The 15,391-nt window shown below is 38.0% G+C and overlaps 1 protein-coding gene and 1 pseudogene across 2 annotated transcripts in view; one reads left to right on the top strand and one right to left on the bottom strand.

Moving 5' to 3' along the window:
• The window catches only part of LOC102804542 (mitochondrial sodium/calcium exchanger protein-like), a 37,230-nt pseudogene extending 30,793 nt beyond the window's left edge, over nt 1-6,437 (bottom strand). The window contains exon 1 of the transcript XR_014926590.1: nt 5,986-6,437. The product of XR_014926590.1 is annotated as a mitochondrial sodium/calcium exchanger protein-like (transcript). The remainder of the gene's footprint in view (nt 1-5,985) is intronic.
• LOC100368079 (large ribosomal subunit protein uL29m-like) overlaps nt 6,264-15,391 on the top strand; it is a 28,217-nt gene continuing 19,089 nt past the window's right edge. Inside the window, exon 1 of the mRNA XM_085490708.1 lies at nt 6,264-6,456. Within this exon, the coding sequence (XP_085346834.1) occupies nt 6,347-6,456 (110 nt within the window). The 5' untranslated portion in view covers nt 6,264-6,346. The remainder of the gene's footprint in view (nt 6,457-15,391) is intronic.

Genomic DNA, 15,391 nt, shown 5'->3' with positions numbered 1-15,391 from the left:
TTGGGTGATATACTAGTATCACATGGATATGTGTAGTTGTAGTCGGATGGTTGAGGTGATCTACTAGTATCACGTGGATATGTGTAGTTGTAGTCGGATGGTTGAGGTGATATACTGGTATCACATGAATATGTGTAGTGTAGTCAGATGGTTGAGGTGATATACTAGTATCACATTGATATGTGTAATTGTAGTTGGATGGTTGGGTGATATACTAGTATCACGTGGATATGTGTAGTTGTAGTCGGATGGTTGAGGTGATCTACTAGTATCACATGGATATGTGTAGTTGTAGTCGGATGGTTGAGGTGATATACTGGTATCACATGAATATGTGTAGTGTAGTCAGATGGTTGAGGTGATATACTAGTATCACATTGATATGTGTAATTGTAGTTGGATGGTTGGGTGATATACTAGTATCACATGGATATGTGTAGTTGTAGTCGGATGGTTGGGTGATATACTAGTATCACATGGATATGTGTAGTTGTAGTTGGATGGTTGGGTGATATACTAGTATCACATGGATATATGTAGTTGTAGTTGGATTGTTGGGTGATATACTAGTATCACATGGATATGTGTAGTTGTAGTTGGATGGTTGGGTGATATACTAGTATCACATGAATATGTGTAGTTGTAGTCGGATGGTTGAGGTGATATACTAGTATCACATGGATATGTGTAGTTGTAGTCGGATGGTTGAGATGATATACTAGTATCACATGGATATGTGTAGTTGTAGTCGGATGGTTAAGATGATATACTAGTATCACATGAATGTATGTAGTTGTAGTCGGATGGTTGGTGATATACTATACTAGTATCACATGGATATGTGTAGTTGTAGTCGGATGGTTGAGATCATATACTAGTATCACATGGATATATGTAGTTGTAATCGGAAGGTTGAGACGATATACTAGTATCACATGGATATGTGTAGTCGTAGTCGGATGGTTGAGGTGATATACTAGTATCACGTGGATATATGTAGTTGTAGTCGGAAGGTTGAGACGATATACTAGTATCACATGGATATGTGTAGTCGTAGTCGGATGGTTGAGGTGATATACTAGTATCACGTGGATATGTGTAGTTGTAGTCGGATGGTTGAGGTGATATACTAGTATCACATGGATATGTGTAGTTGTAGTCGGATGGTTGAGATGATATACTAGTATCACATGGATATGTGTAGTTGTAGTCGGATGGTTGAGATGATATACTAGTATCACATGGATGTATGTAGTTGTAGTCGGATGGTTGGTGATATACTATACTAGTATCACATGGATATGTGTAGTTGTAGTCGGATGGTTGAGATCATATACTAGTATCACATGGATATATGTAGTTGTAGTCGGAAGGTTGAGACGATATACTAGTATCACATGGATATGTGTAGTCGTAGTCGGATGGTTGAGGTGATATACTAGTATCACGTGGATATATGTAGTTGTAGTCGGAAGGTTGAGACGATATACTAGTATCACATGGATATGTGTAGTCGTAGTCGGATGGTTGAGGTGATATACTAGTATCACGTGGATATGTGTAGTTGTAGTCGGATGGTTGAGGTGATATACTGGTATCACATGAATATGTGTAGTTGTAGTCGGATGGTTGAGGTGAAATACTAGTATCACGTGGATATGTGTAGTTGTAGTCGGATGGTTGAGGTGATATACTGGTATCACATGAATATATGTAGTTGTAGTCGAATGGTTGAGGTGATATACTGGTATCACATGAATATGTGTAGTTGTAGTCGAATGGTTGAGGTGATATACTGGTATCACATGAATATATGTAGTTGTAGTCGGATGGTTGGGTCATATACTAGTATCACATGGATATGTATAGTGTAGTCGGATGGTTGGGTCATATACTATTATCACATGGATATGTATAGTGTAGTCGGATGGTTGGGTCATATACTAGTATCACATGGATATGTGTATTATATGTACATGTCGGATATTTTGTCTTTTACGCCTTGATGAGTCTGTCACAGGGTTCACAAAGAATCACGTGTAACCGCCCCTTAAAAGAAAAATAACATTGCATACTCCGAGGTTAGTATTAAAGCCAATCGGCGAATTTTGCAGGGGCTTATTGCCAGTAGCCCATATTCTCAAAACCGTGGCGAAATGAAACATTAAGCTCAGTGGTTAGTTTACGCATCTTTTAAATGTGTTTTGATTCACAGTGCATTCGGCAATCAACTGCAAGTCAGTTATGTGAATATGAATTGCATTCACTGGCAGCCGTACTAATGAACAAGTTGAAATCGCATTTAACGGTAGAAATATGATAATTCTTAAAACATCTACATTTCTATGAAAGGCCTCAGTACTCTATATTGTTTTAATTTGTATGTAGCTGTTGTTGTATTTTCTGATTTAGTAGTAAGTGCAATGTATATTTCATTAAATGAGTGAAACAAAGACGTGGAATTCATCACCTAAACTGAGTATAATAATTTGTCAAAATAGCAATAGAAAATAATATTTCTTTGGCATTACCCAATCTCATTTAATATACTTATTAGACAACAGAAAGACAGACAATATGCAGGGTTACATCCTTAAATGACGATTCACCGTGAATGGAAGGGGTTCACTGCCAAGTTGAAGCTCCTTGTGTTGGAGAGGTATAGGTACATTCTGCGCTACGGAGTTCTCATTTCAAACTGTTTAACCCCTCTTTTCAGTGTAATGTAGAACTATGTCTTATTATGACAACACATCTTCATCAAAATGTCGAAATTTGAATATCCATTTTAGTACAATTTACCCAAAATGGAGCCTGAGTTTTAAGACCTTTTCTAATATAAATAAGAAGTGGAGTTTAGAACACCTATTAAAACATACCATCTTACATATTTCGACATTGATTTTGCAAATAAAACATTCGCTTGAATGGTATCATCACACTGCTGTCATTTGAAATAAAATTTGCACTCTGAGAGAATTTATAAAGCGTTATTAGTGTACTGGAAAATGCCATTCTCTGTCAGTAATAGCACGGACTGTGACAAAACGTGAAACCGTGAGTTCTATATAAGTTTGTTGAACGTAAATAATTCCATTACAGCATTAAAACATGAAACTTAGTGCTGATGGTCAATTCAAATAATGGGTCAAATATTTTTTTAGTCTATGAAGACGAATCATGTATATTTTATGTAATAGATTGAGAGTTTCCTGTCACCCAGATTATTTGGAAATCTGTTTTTCAAAGCTAAATTTAGATAGCACCGCAGTTCTATTCAACCCACACATTTATAATTATAAGCAAACGCTGTTTTATTTTAGAATTATCTTGCGAGCATCATTGTTTGTTGTCATCAGAGTACTTCGCTAGGACCTACAGGACTCTATAGTAAACGTGTCGCTCTCCATGACCAACTTCTACAAAGTACCGAAAAATCTAATTGTTGAAAACATCACTACCGGTAAGTTGAAGATTATGAACTGGAACTCGAAGGCCTCAAAACACATTCTGTGCCCAGGAATATAACGGCACACGGCGTTTGAATCAGTCACAGTACCGACCGTTACATCGCGAGTCATCGAATAGTAGCACCGCAAACCAAGGGTCATTCAATAACCAAACACTCCCTTGCTCCCTTGCTCTGTCCGACTGTGAGCGACCCGAGTCCACGTCGCGAGCTCAGTTTCTATTTACGAAATACCAAATATATTGATACTAATGGGCCCGGCAACGTTAAATTATAATGTGCCACAACGCCATTGAACAATCAATACGTCACTTCCTGAGTCCTATTCGTGAGGTCGTATCTGTGAGGTTCTATTCGTGAGGTATATAGCGTGCGCATACATCAATTGTCGTGGATTGACTGAGTCTTGATTACCGGTTAAAATGTTGCTCTTTTGGCGTTGGTAATTTTTATTTGGAACTGAGTAACGCCGCAACGTCGCCAGCAGAAACCTGGTATCTCGATGGTTGCAGCTGCATAGTAATCGCTGATTTTACTGCTGGTGGATCTTCTGAGAGCCCTTCAAGGTTTATAAAACTCAGTTTCCAGGTGATCAACATACATTAAGTTCTCCCAATCGTAGTATTCCATGTGATGTACACCTGACATGCCAAAAATGTTGTTGAACGATTTGAACTGGATAAAAATAGCAGACGAAAATGTGTTTACAAAATAAAAATAGTTCGGTAGCCAATGAAAATACCATGTTCATTTGCATATCGACCGTGAAAATACCGAAAACATTATTGCATGGGTGATATGCAAATTAGTTTGGGCCAAAATAAGTGACTGCCTAAAAGTACCATTACTCTTGTTCAAATTTCATGTCACTCGGCAAGTATATTCATGTACCCCAAGGGGAAAATATCGTACTTCTAAATATTGTTTATTCCGAAAAACTGTACTCCTGAAGGGACTACTTTGTTTGCTCTCGGACCTCATTTGCATATGGGTTGTGGAAATACCGATTTTGATTTCAGGGACGAATCAAAATAAACTGCAGTACATATAGCTTCATTTATAAATTCAATTTAATTACTGGGACAGGAAAATTCAAAGTCCTGATTGTGTGCGTTATTCCCCTATACGTGTCTATACGTATTATACTGCATCGTTGCTATTCACTTGTGCATGAAGATGTCAGTGACATTTCTGGAGGTTGAAATGGATATCCTCGGGGGCGGACATCCGGGCATTTTCTACCGCTTGGCAACCCTCGCGGTGAAAACAAAGACCAAAAACTCGCAGAAAACGGTACTTTGCGAAGGTTGTTGAGAGTCCCCTGAACAGTGTAACAAGATTAGCCCTACGTGTGTAACATATATGAATTTGGTTGTTCAGGATTACTTCAAAGTTGAGTTTGTGTTGTTTTCTCGAATTTTCACCGGCTCCACCGGAGTTCCACAGCAGCGCGCACAAAGCCCATAGAAATACGTGGTACAGTGATGCGCGTCTTAGCAACGTAGAACGTCTGTGACGTAGCTCCGCCCCGAGGATAGATCAGTTGTTCGACCTTCGCGCGTCAGAGGTTGCAGCTACTGACCGACCTAGCCATATGAGTGTTTAAGGAAAGTAACGAGGTTATATTTGTTTATTGAAATGAACTAAGAGAGAGTTGACATCATAAATTGTACAACTGATACAATAGATTCCAGAGACAATAGAAGCAGCTCAGAATGCATTGCATTGTTATTTATATGGCAACCCGAATGCATTGAATACATATGCACTTTCATTGAATTGTAATTGTCGGTTCTGGCCTGAAAAAAATCAACTTTATTGCGCCCTCTTTCAATGAATTTAACCAGTTAATAGAGGGCGCTGCGTAGTAACTTTGTCAGATTAATTACAGTGAAACATAGAATCGAATTACCATTGACAAAAACAACTGAGCAGACGGAATACCAACACTTATTGACGAACAGACAATAACATGACGAAGTAGCTGGACTATATCTAATGTTTGACCAATTGCAGAGCCTTTTACAAAACATAAATTAATAATCGATCAATAAATCAGCTGTAAAATACGGAGCCCAATAAAAACACCACATACTAGTGTTAATTTAAAGGCAAAGTGAGTGTTAGCTCTTATGCCGCATGTGACCCTAAATGTGAGGAAGGCGAGTCATTTCAAAATGATTCGTATCACAACTTGATATCACTATATTTAACGCTAGTGTCAAATGCTAACTACTCAATGTTTTTCCCAACAGTCTGGTTTAACTGTATAGTTACGATTGTTTAGGCACTTTGTTTTATACCTCCCTCGTCGTCAACCCACCGCATAATAATCCTGCCGTAAAACACTTTATAAACTTAAATAGTATGGTCAACTTCGAAAAAATGCAACGCTAATAGAGATTTAATAATTATTGTTAATTGAACCAGACAGGGGTGGATCTTGTCTTACTTCCCCAGCTATCGCATTAAAGCTATTGTACACGACAAAATACAATTATAGAACATATACCAACCAGAATGACGTCTTCGTAATCTAGGTCATCAGCGTGTTGAGGTGGATATGTTCCATTTTTATTTTCATGTCCATCCATCTCCAGCCCATCACTCCGGTATCTCAATGGCAACCCGGCAAATCCACATACCGATTCCGCTAGCAGGAAAATAGCCAAAAATGATCGAAAACACGAAGAAAGTTTATTACCAATGGGCTGCATTCTGAAAATAGTGTCCTTGTAACCGGCACACCTGTACGCCCTGTTTCCAGCTTTACATTGTACGGAAACAATGCATGCCTTGTTCTTGAGGTGCTTATTTAATATTCAGTCCGTTAAACGCTATTTTACTACGTCTCCCATTCAACAAATCGATGAATGAATGTGTTGTTTAAAAGTGTGTCTATATACACAGACTCGATGTACACTGAGATCTGCCGCCAGTACGATTGCAACTAACTTGAATCTAACCGAAACGAAGATCACTTCCGGGTAAGCAAGACGCACATGACTGGAATGAATGGGACGGGGTCACAAAGCTTATCGCGAAATAACGTCATGGTTATTTCTCTATGACTAACTGCACCACAGTTTATGCTTTTGGTTTCACACCATAATTTATTATTTGTATCAGGGGCGGGGAGGGGTGCACCCATGTAATCTTTTATGCAAGAGTGACATGCTTATATTTCAAACTTTTTTTATCTAACCCTTTGAACGTCAAAGTTAACTTTTTCAATATGACCAAAAACTAAAAGCAATGCAACATTTTGTCTGTTTGGGCCAAAATTAAGTCTGAATTCAATGACAATTACAAGTATGTGAACAAATTTCGCTATTAATTGGCGCCATAAGTTTGTGAATAGAATTTTAGTGAAAATCAACTAGTTTTAAAATGGCAAACTGATGAAACAATTTGAGTGGGTAGTCACTGGGTGAGTTTGTTTAAACACTGCCAATACGAGTATAGCAAATTCACTGCGATGACGAAGTTTACTGTAAGTTGATTTGAAAAGAAGAGACAAATTAATCTTTTTATTTTTGTGGAATAACCCTGCTTTTCAAGTGTTTACATTGTCGACTATGAGTAGTCTTATTGTCGTCTACGGCTAGTCTAATTGTCGTCTATGGGTAGTCTAATTGCCGTCTAAGGCTAGTCTAATTGTCATTCATGGGTAGTCTAATTGTCGTCTATGGGTAGTCTAATTGTCGTCTACGGGTTGTCTAATTGTCGTCTATGGGTAGTCTAATTGTCATTCATGGGTAGTCTAATTGTCGTCTATGGGTAGTCTAATTGTCATTCATGGGTAGTCTAATTGTCGTCTATGGGTTGTCTAATTGTCGTCTATGGGTAGTCTAATTGTCGTCTATGGGTAGTCTAATTGTCATTCATGGGTAGTCTAATTGTCGTCTATGGGTAGTCTAATTGTCATTCATGGGTAGTCTAATTGTCATTCATGGGTAGTCTAATTGTCGTCTATGGGTTGTCTAATTGTCGTCTATGGGTAGTCTAATTGTCGTCTATGGGTAGTCTAATTGTCATTCATGGGTAGTCTAATTGTCGTCTATGGGTAGTCTAATTGTCATTCATGGGTAGTCTAATTGTCGTCTATGGGTTGTCTAATTGTCGTCTATGGGTAGTCTAATTGTCGTCTATGGGTAGTCTAATTGTCATTCATAGGTAGTCTAATTGTCGTCTATGGGTAGTCTAATTGCCGTCTATGGGTTGTCTAATTGTCATTCATGGGTAGTCTAATTATCGTCGATGGGTAGTCTAATTGTCATTCATGGGTTGTCTAATTGTCATTCATGGGTAGTCTAATTGTCATTCATGGGTAGTCTAATTGTCATTCATGGGTAGTCTAATTGTCGTCTATGGGTAGTCTAATTGTCATTCATGGGTAGTCTAATTGTCATTCATGGGTAGTCTAATTGTCATTCATGGGTTGTCTAATTGTCATTCATGGGTAGTCTAATTGTCGTCTATGAGTAGTTTAATTGTCATTCATGGGTAGTCTAATTGTCGTCTATGGGTAGTCTAATTGTCGATCATGGGTAGTCTAATTGTCGTCTATGGGTAGTCTAATTGTCGTCTATGAGTAGTCTAATTGTCATTCATGGGTAGTCTAATTGTCGTCTATAGGTAGTCTAATATTCATTCATGGGTAGTTTAATTGTCATTCGTGGGTAGTCTAATTGTCATTCATGGGTAGTATAATTGTCGTCTATGGGTAGTATAATTGTCGTCTATGGGTTGTCTAATTGTCGTCTATGGGTAGTCTAATTGTCGTCTATGGGTAGTCTAATTGTCGTCTATGGGTAGTCTAATTGTCATTCATGGGTAGACTAATTGTCGTTTATGGGTAGTCTAATTGTCATTCATGGGTAGTCTAATTGTCGTCTATGGGTAGTCTAATTGTCGTCTAAGGCTAGTCTAATTGTCATTCATGGGTAGTCTAATTGTCGTCTATGGGTAGTCTAATTGTCGTCTATGGGTTGTCTAATTGTCATTCATGGGTAGTCTAATTGTCGTCTATGGGTTGTCTAATTGTCGTCTATGGGTAGTCTAATTGTCGTCTATGGGTAGTCTAATTGTCATTCATGGGTAGTCTAATTGTCGTCTATGGGTAGTCTAATTGTCATTCATGGGTAGTCTAAATGTCGTCTATGGGTTGTCTAATTGTCGTCTATGGGTAGTCTAATTGTCGTCTATGGGTAGTCTAATTGTCATTCATAGGTAGTCTAATTGTCGTCTATGGGTAGTCTAATTGCCGTCTATGGGTTGTCTAATTGTCATTCATGGGTAGTCTAATTATCGTCGATGGGTAGTCTAATTGTCATTCATGGGTTGTCTAATTGTCATTCATGGGTAGTCTAATTGTCATTCATGGGTAGTCTAATTGTCGTCTATGGGTAGTCTAATTGTCATTCATGGGTAGTCTAATTGTCATTCATGGGTAGTCTAATTGTCATTCATGGGTTGTCTAATTGTCATTCATGGGTAGTCTAATTGTCATTTATGGCTAGTCTAATTGTCGTCTATGAGTAGTCTAATTGTCATTTATGGGTAGTCTAATTGTCGTCTATGAGTAGTTTAATTGTCATTCATGGGTAGTCTAATTGTCGTCTATGGGTAGTCTAATTGACGATCATGGGTAGTCTAATTGTCGTCTATGGGTAGTCTAATTGTCGTCTATGAGTAGTCTAATTGTCATTCATGGGTAGTCTAATTGTCGTCTATAGGTAGTCTAATATTCATTCATGGGTAGTTTAATTGTCATTCGTGGATAGTCTAATTGTCATTCATGGGTAGTATAATTGTCGTCTATGGGTAGTATAATTGTCGTCTATGGGTTGTCTAATTGTCGTCTATGGGTAGTCTAATTGTCGTCTATGGGTAGTCTAATTGTCGTCTATGGGTAGTCTAATTGTCATTCATGGGTAGACTAATTGTCGTTTATGGGTAGTCTAATTGTCATTCATGGGTAGTCTAATTGTCGTCTATGGGTAGTCTAATTGTCGTCTATGGGTTTTCTAATTGTCATTCATGGGTAGTCTAATTATCGTCGATAGGTAGTCTAATTGTCATTCATGGGTTGTCTAATTGTCATTCATGGGGAGTCTAATTGTCATTCATGGGTAATCTAATTGTCGTCTATGGGTAGTCTAATTGTCATTCATGGGTAGTCTAATTGTCGTCTATGGGTAGTCTAATTGTCGTCTATGGCTAGTCTAATTGTCGTCTAAGGCTAGTCTAATTGTCATTCATGGGTAGTCTAATTGTCGTCTATGGGTTGTCTAATTGTCGTCTATGGGTAGTCTAATTGTCGTCTATGGGTTGTCTAATTGTCATTCATAGGTAGTCTAATTGTCGTCTATGGGTAGTCTAATTGCCGTCTATGGGTTGTCTAATTGTCATTCATGGGTAGTCTAATTATCGTCGATGGGTAGTTTAATTGTCATTCATGGGTTGTCTAATTGTCATTCATGGGTAGTCTAATTGTCATTCATGGGTAGTCTAATTGTCGTCTATGGGTAGTCTAATTGTCATTCATGGGTAGTCTAATTGTCATTCATGGGTAGTCTAATTGTCATTCATGGGTAGTCTAATTGTCATTCATGGGTTGTCTAATTGTCATTCATGGGTACTCTAATTGTCATTCATGGGTAGTCTAATTGTCGTCTATGAGTAGTCTAATTGTCATTTATGGGTAGTCTAATTGTCGTCTATGAGTAGTTTAATTGTCATTCATGGGTAGTCTAATTGTCGTCTATGGGTAGTCTAATTGTCGATCATGGGTAGACTAATTGTCGTCTATGGGTAGTCTAATTGTCGTCTATGAGTAGTCTAATTGTCATTCATGGGTAGTCTAATTGTCGTCTATAGGTAGTCTAATATTCATTCATGGGTAGTTTAATTGTCATTCGTGGGTAGTCTAATTGTCATTCATGGGTAGTATAATTGTCGTCTATGGGTAGTATAATTGTCGTCTATGGGTTGTCTAATTGTCGTCTATGGGTAGTCTAATTGTCGTCTATGGGTAGTCTAATTGTCGTCTATGGGTAGTCTAATTGTCATTCATGGGTAGTCTAATTGTCGTCTATGGGTAGTCTAATTGTCGTCTATGGGTAGTCTAATTGTCAGTCATGGGTAGTCTAATTGTCGTTTATGGTAGTCTAATTGTCATTCATGGGTAGTCTAATTGTAATTTGTGTGTAGTCTAATTGTCATTCATGGGTAGTATAATTGTCGTCTATGGGTAGTATAATTGTCGTCTATGGGTTGTCTAATTGTCGACTATGGGTAGTCTAATTGTCGTCTATGGGTAGTCTAATTGTCGTCTATGGGTAGTCTAATTGTCATTCATGGGTAGTCTAATTGTCGTTTATGGGTAGTCTAATTGTCATTCATGGGTAGTCTAATTGTCGTCTATGGGTAGTCTAATTGTCGTCTATGGGTTTTCTAATTGTCATTCATGGGTAGTCTAATTATCGTCGATGGGTAGTCTAATTGTCATTCATGGGTTGTCTAATTGTCATTCATGTGGAGTCTAATTGTCATTCATGGGTAGTCTAATTGTCGTCTATGGGTAGTCTAATTGTCATTCATGGGTAGTCTAATTGTCGTCTATGGGTAGTCTAATTGACATTCATGGGTAGTCTAATTGTCGTCTATGGGTAGTCTAATTGTCATTCATGGGTAGTCTAATTGTCATTCATGGGTTGTCTAATTGTCGTTTATGGGTAGTCTAATTGTCATTTATGGGTAGTCTATTTGTCGTCTATGAGTAGTCTAATTGTCATTCATGGGTAGTCTAATTATCGTCTATGGGTAGTCTAATATTCATTCACGGGTAGTCTAATTGTCATTCGTGGGTAGTCTAATTGTCATTCATGGGTAGTATAATTGTCGTCTATGGGTAGTATAATTGTCGTCTATGGGTTGTCTAATTGTCGTCTATGGGTAGTCTAATTGTCGTCTATGGGTAGTCTAATTGTCGTCTATGGGTAGTCTAATTGTCATTCATGGGTAGTCTAATTGTCGTTTATGGGTAGTCTAATTGTCATTCGTGGGTAGTCTAATTGTCATTCGTGGGTAGTCTAATTGTCATTCATGGGTAGTCTAATTGTCATTCATGGGTAGTATAATTGTCTATGGGTAGTATAATTGTCGTCTATGGGTTGTCTAATTGTCGTCTATGGGTAGTCTGATTGTCGTCTATGGGTAGTCTAATTGTCGTCTATGGGTAGTCTAATTGTCATTCATGGGTAGTCTAATTGTCGTTTATGGGTAGTCTAATTGTCATTCATGGGTAGTCTAATTGTCGTCTATGGGTAGTCTAATTGTCGTCTATGGGTTTTCTAATTGTCATTCATGGGTAGTCTAATTATCGTCGATGGGTAGTCTAATTGTCATTCATGGGTTGTCTAATTGTCATTCATGGGGAGTCTAATTGTCATTCATGGGTAGTCTAATTGTCGTCTATGGGTAGTCTAATTGTCATTCATGGGTAGTCTAATTGTCATTCATGGGTAGTCTAATTATCGTCGATGGGTAGTCTAATTGTCATTCATGGGTTGTCTAATTGTCATTTATGGGTAGTCTAATTATCATTCACGTGTAGTCTAATTGTCGTCTATGGGTAGTCTAATTGTCATTCATGGGTAGTCTAATTGTCGTCTATGAGTAGTCTAATTGACATTCATGGGTAGTCTAATTGTCGTCTATGGGTAGTCTAATTGACATTCATGGGTAGTCTAATTGTCGTCTTTGGGTAGTCTAATTGTCATTCATGGGTAGTCTAATTGTCATTCATGGGTTGTCTAATTGTCGTTTATGGGTAGTCTAATTGTCATTTATGGGTAGTCTATTTGTCGTCTATGAGTAGTCTAATTGTCATTCATGGGTAGTCTAATTATCGTCTATGGGTAGTCTAATATTCATTCACGGGTAGTCTAATTGTCATTCGTGGGTAGTCTAATTGTCATTCATGGGTAGTATAATTGTCGTCTTTGGGTAGTATAATTGTCGTCTATGGGTTGTCTAATTGTCGTCTATGGGTAGTCTAATTGTCGTCTATGGGTAGTCTAATTGTCGTCTATGGGTAGTCTAATTGTCATTCATGGGTAGTCTAATTGTCGTTTATGGGTAGTCTAATTGTCATTCGTGGGTAGTCTAATTGTCATTCGTGGGTAGTCTAATTGTCATTCATGGGTAGTCTAATTGTCATTCATGGGGAGTCTAATTGTCATTCATGGGTAGTATAATTGTCTATGGGTAGTATAATTGTCGTCTATGGGTTGTCTAATTGTCGTCTATGGGTAGTCTGATTGTCGTCTATGGGTAGTCTAATTGTCGTCTATGGGTAGTCTAATTGTCATTCATGGGTAGTCTAATTGTCGTTTATGGGTAGTCTAATTGTCATTCATGGGTAGTCTAATTGTCGTCTATGGGTAGTCTAATTGTCGTCTATGGGTTTTCTAATTGTCATTCATGGGTAGTCTAATTATCGTCGATGGGTAGTCTAATTGTCATTCATGGGTTGTCTAATTGTCATTCATGGGGAGTCTAATTGTCATTCATGGGTAGTCTAATTGTCGTCTATGGGTAGTCTAATTGTCATTCATGGGTAGTCTAATTGTCATTCATGGGTAGTCTAATTATCGTCGATGGGTAGTCTAATTGTCATTCATGGGTTGTCTAATTGTCATTTATGGGTAGTCTAAGTATCATTCACGGGTAGTCTAATTGTCGTCTATGGGTAGTCTAATTGTCATTCATGGGTAGTCTAATTGTCGTCTATGAGTAGTCTAATTGACATTCATGGGTAGTCTAATTGTCGTCTATGGGTAGTCTAATTGTCATTCATGGGTAGTCTAATTGTCATTCATGGGTTGTCTAATTGTCATTCATGGATAGTCTAATTGTCATTCATGGGTAGTCTAATTGTCGTATATGCGTAGTCTAATTGTCATTCATGGGTAGTCTAATTGTCGTCAATGGGTAGTCTAATTGTCATTCATGGGTAGTCTAATTGTCATTCATGGGTTGTCTAATTGTCATTCATGGGTAGTCTAATTGTCATTCATGGGTAGTCTAATTGTCATTCATGGGTAGTCTAATTGTCGTCTATGAGTAGTCTAATTGTCATTTATGGGTAGTCTAATTGTCGTCTATGAGTAGTTTAATTGTCATTCATGGGTAGTCTAATTGTCCTCTATAGGTAGTCTAATTGTCGATCATGGGTAGTCTAATTGTCATTCGTGGGAAGTCTAATTGTCATTCATGGGTAGTCTAATTGTCGTCTATGGGTAGTCTAATTGTCATTTATTGGTAGTCTAATTGTCGTCCATGGGTAGTCTAATTGTCATTCATGGGTAGTCTAATTGTCGTCTATGGGTAGTCTAATTGTCATTCATGGGTAGTCTAATTGTCGTCTATGGGTTGTCTAATTGTCGTCCATGGGTAGTCTAATTGTCATGCATGGGTAGTCTAATTGTCATTCATGGGTAGTCTAATTGTCGTCTATGGGTTGTCTAATTGTCGTCTATGGGTAGTCTAATTGTCGTCTGTGGGTAGTCTAATTGTCGTATATGGGTTGTCTAATTGTCGTCTATGGGTAGTCTAATTGTCGTCTATGGGTAGTCTAATTGTCGTCTATAGGTTGTCTAATTGTCGTCTATGGGTAGTCTAATTGTCGTCTATGGGTAGTCTAATTGTCGTCTATGGGTAGTCTAATTGTCATTCATAAGTAGTCTAATTGTCGTTTATGGGTAGTCTAATTGTCATTCATGGGTAGTCTAATTGTCGTCTATGGGTAGTCTAATTGTCGTCTATGGGTTGTCTAATTGTCGTCTGTGGGTAGTCTAACAGTCGTCTATGGGTAGTCTAATTGTCATTCATGGGTAGTCTAATTGTCGTTTATGGGTAGTCTAAATGTTGTCTATGGGTAGTCTAATTGTCATTCATGGGTAGTCTAATTGTCGACTATGGGTAGTCTAATTGACGTCTATGGGTAGTCTTATTGTCATTCATGGGTAGTCTAATTGTCGTTTATGGGTAGTCTAATTGTCATTGATGGGTAGTCTAATTGTCGTCTATGGGTAGTCTAATTGTCGTCTATGGGTTTTCTAATTGTCATACATGGGTAGTCTAATTATCGTCGATGGGTAGTCTAATTATCATTCATGGGTTGTCTAATTGTCATTCATGGGGAGTCTAATTGTCATTCATGGGTAATCTAATTGTCGTCTATGGTAGTCTAATTGTCATTCATGGGTAGTCTAATTGTCATTCATGGTTGTCTAATTGTCATTCATGGGTAGTCTAATTGTCATTCATGGTAGTCTAATTGTCGTCTATGGGTAGTCAAATTGTCATTCATGGGTAGTCTAATTGACATTCATGGATAGTCTAATTGTCGTCTATGGGTAGTCTAATTGTCGTCTATGGGTAGTCTAATTGTCATTCATGGGTAGTCTAATTGTCGTTTATGGGTAGTCTAATTGTCATTCGTGGGTAGTATAATTGTCGTCTATGGGTAGTATAATTGTCGTCTATGGGTAGTATAATTGTCGTCTATGGGTTGTCTAATTGTCGTCTATGGGTAGTCTAATTGTCGTCTATGGGTAGTCTAATTGTCGTCTATGGGTAGTCTAATGGTCATTCATGGGTAGTCTAATTGTCGTCTATGGGTTGTCTAATTGTCGTCTATGGGTTGCCTAATTGTCGTCTATGGGTAGTCTAATTGTCGTCTATGGGTAGTCTAATTGTAATTCATGGGTAGACTAATTGTCATTCATGGGTAGTCTTATTGTCGTCTATGAGTAGTCTAATTGTCATTCATGGGTAGTCTAATTGTCATTCATGGGTAGTCTAATTGTCATCTATTGGTAGTCTAATTGTCGTCCATGGGTAGTCTAATTG

The sequence above is a fragment of the Saccoglossus kowalevskii genome, chromosome 15, assembly GCF_978046115.1.
Source record: "Saccoglossus kowalevskii chromosome 15, keSacKowa6.1, whole genome shotgun sequence".
Lineage (NCBI taxonomy): Eukaryota > Metazoa > Hemichordata > Enteropneusta > Harrimaniidae > Saccoglossus > Saccoglossus kowalevskii.
This window is presented reverse-complemented; position numbering and strand designations above follow the sequence as displayed.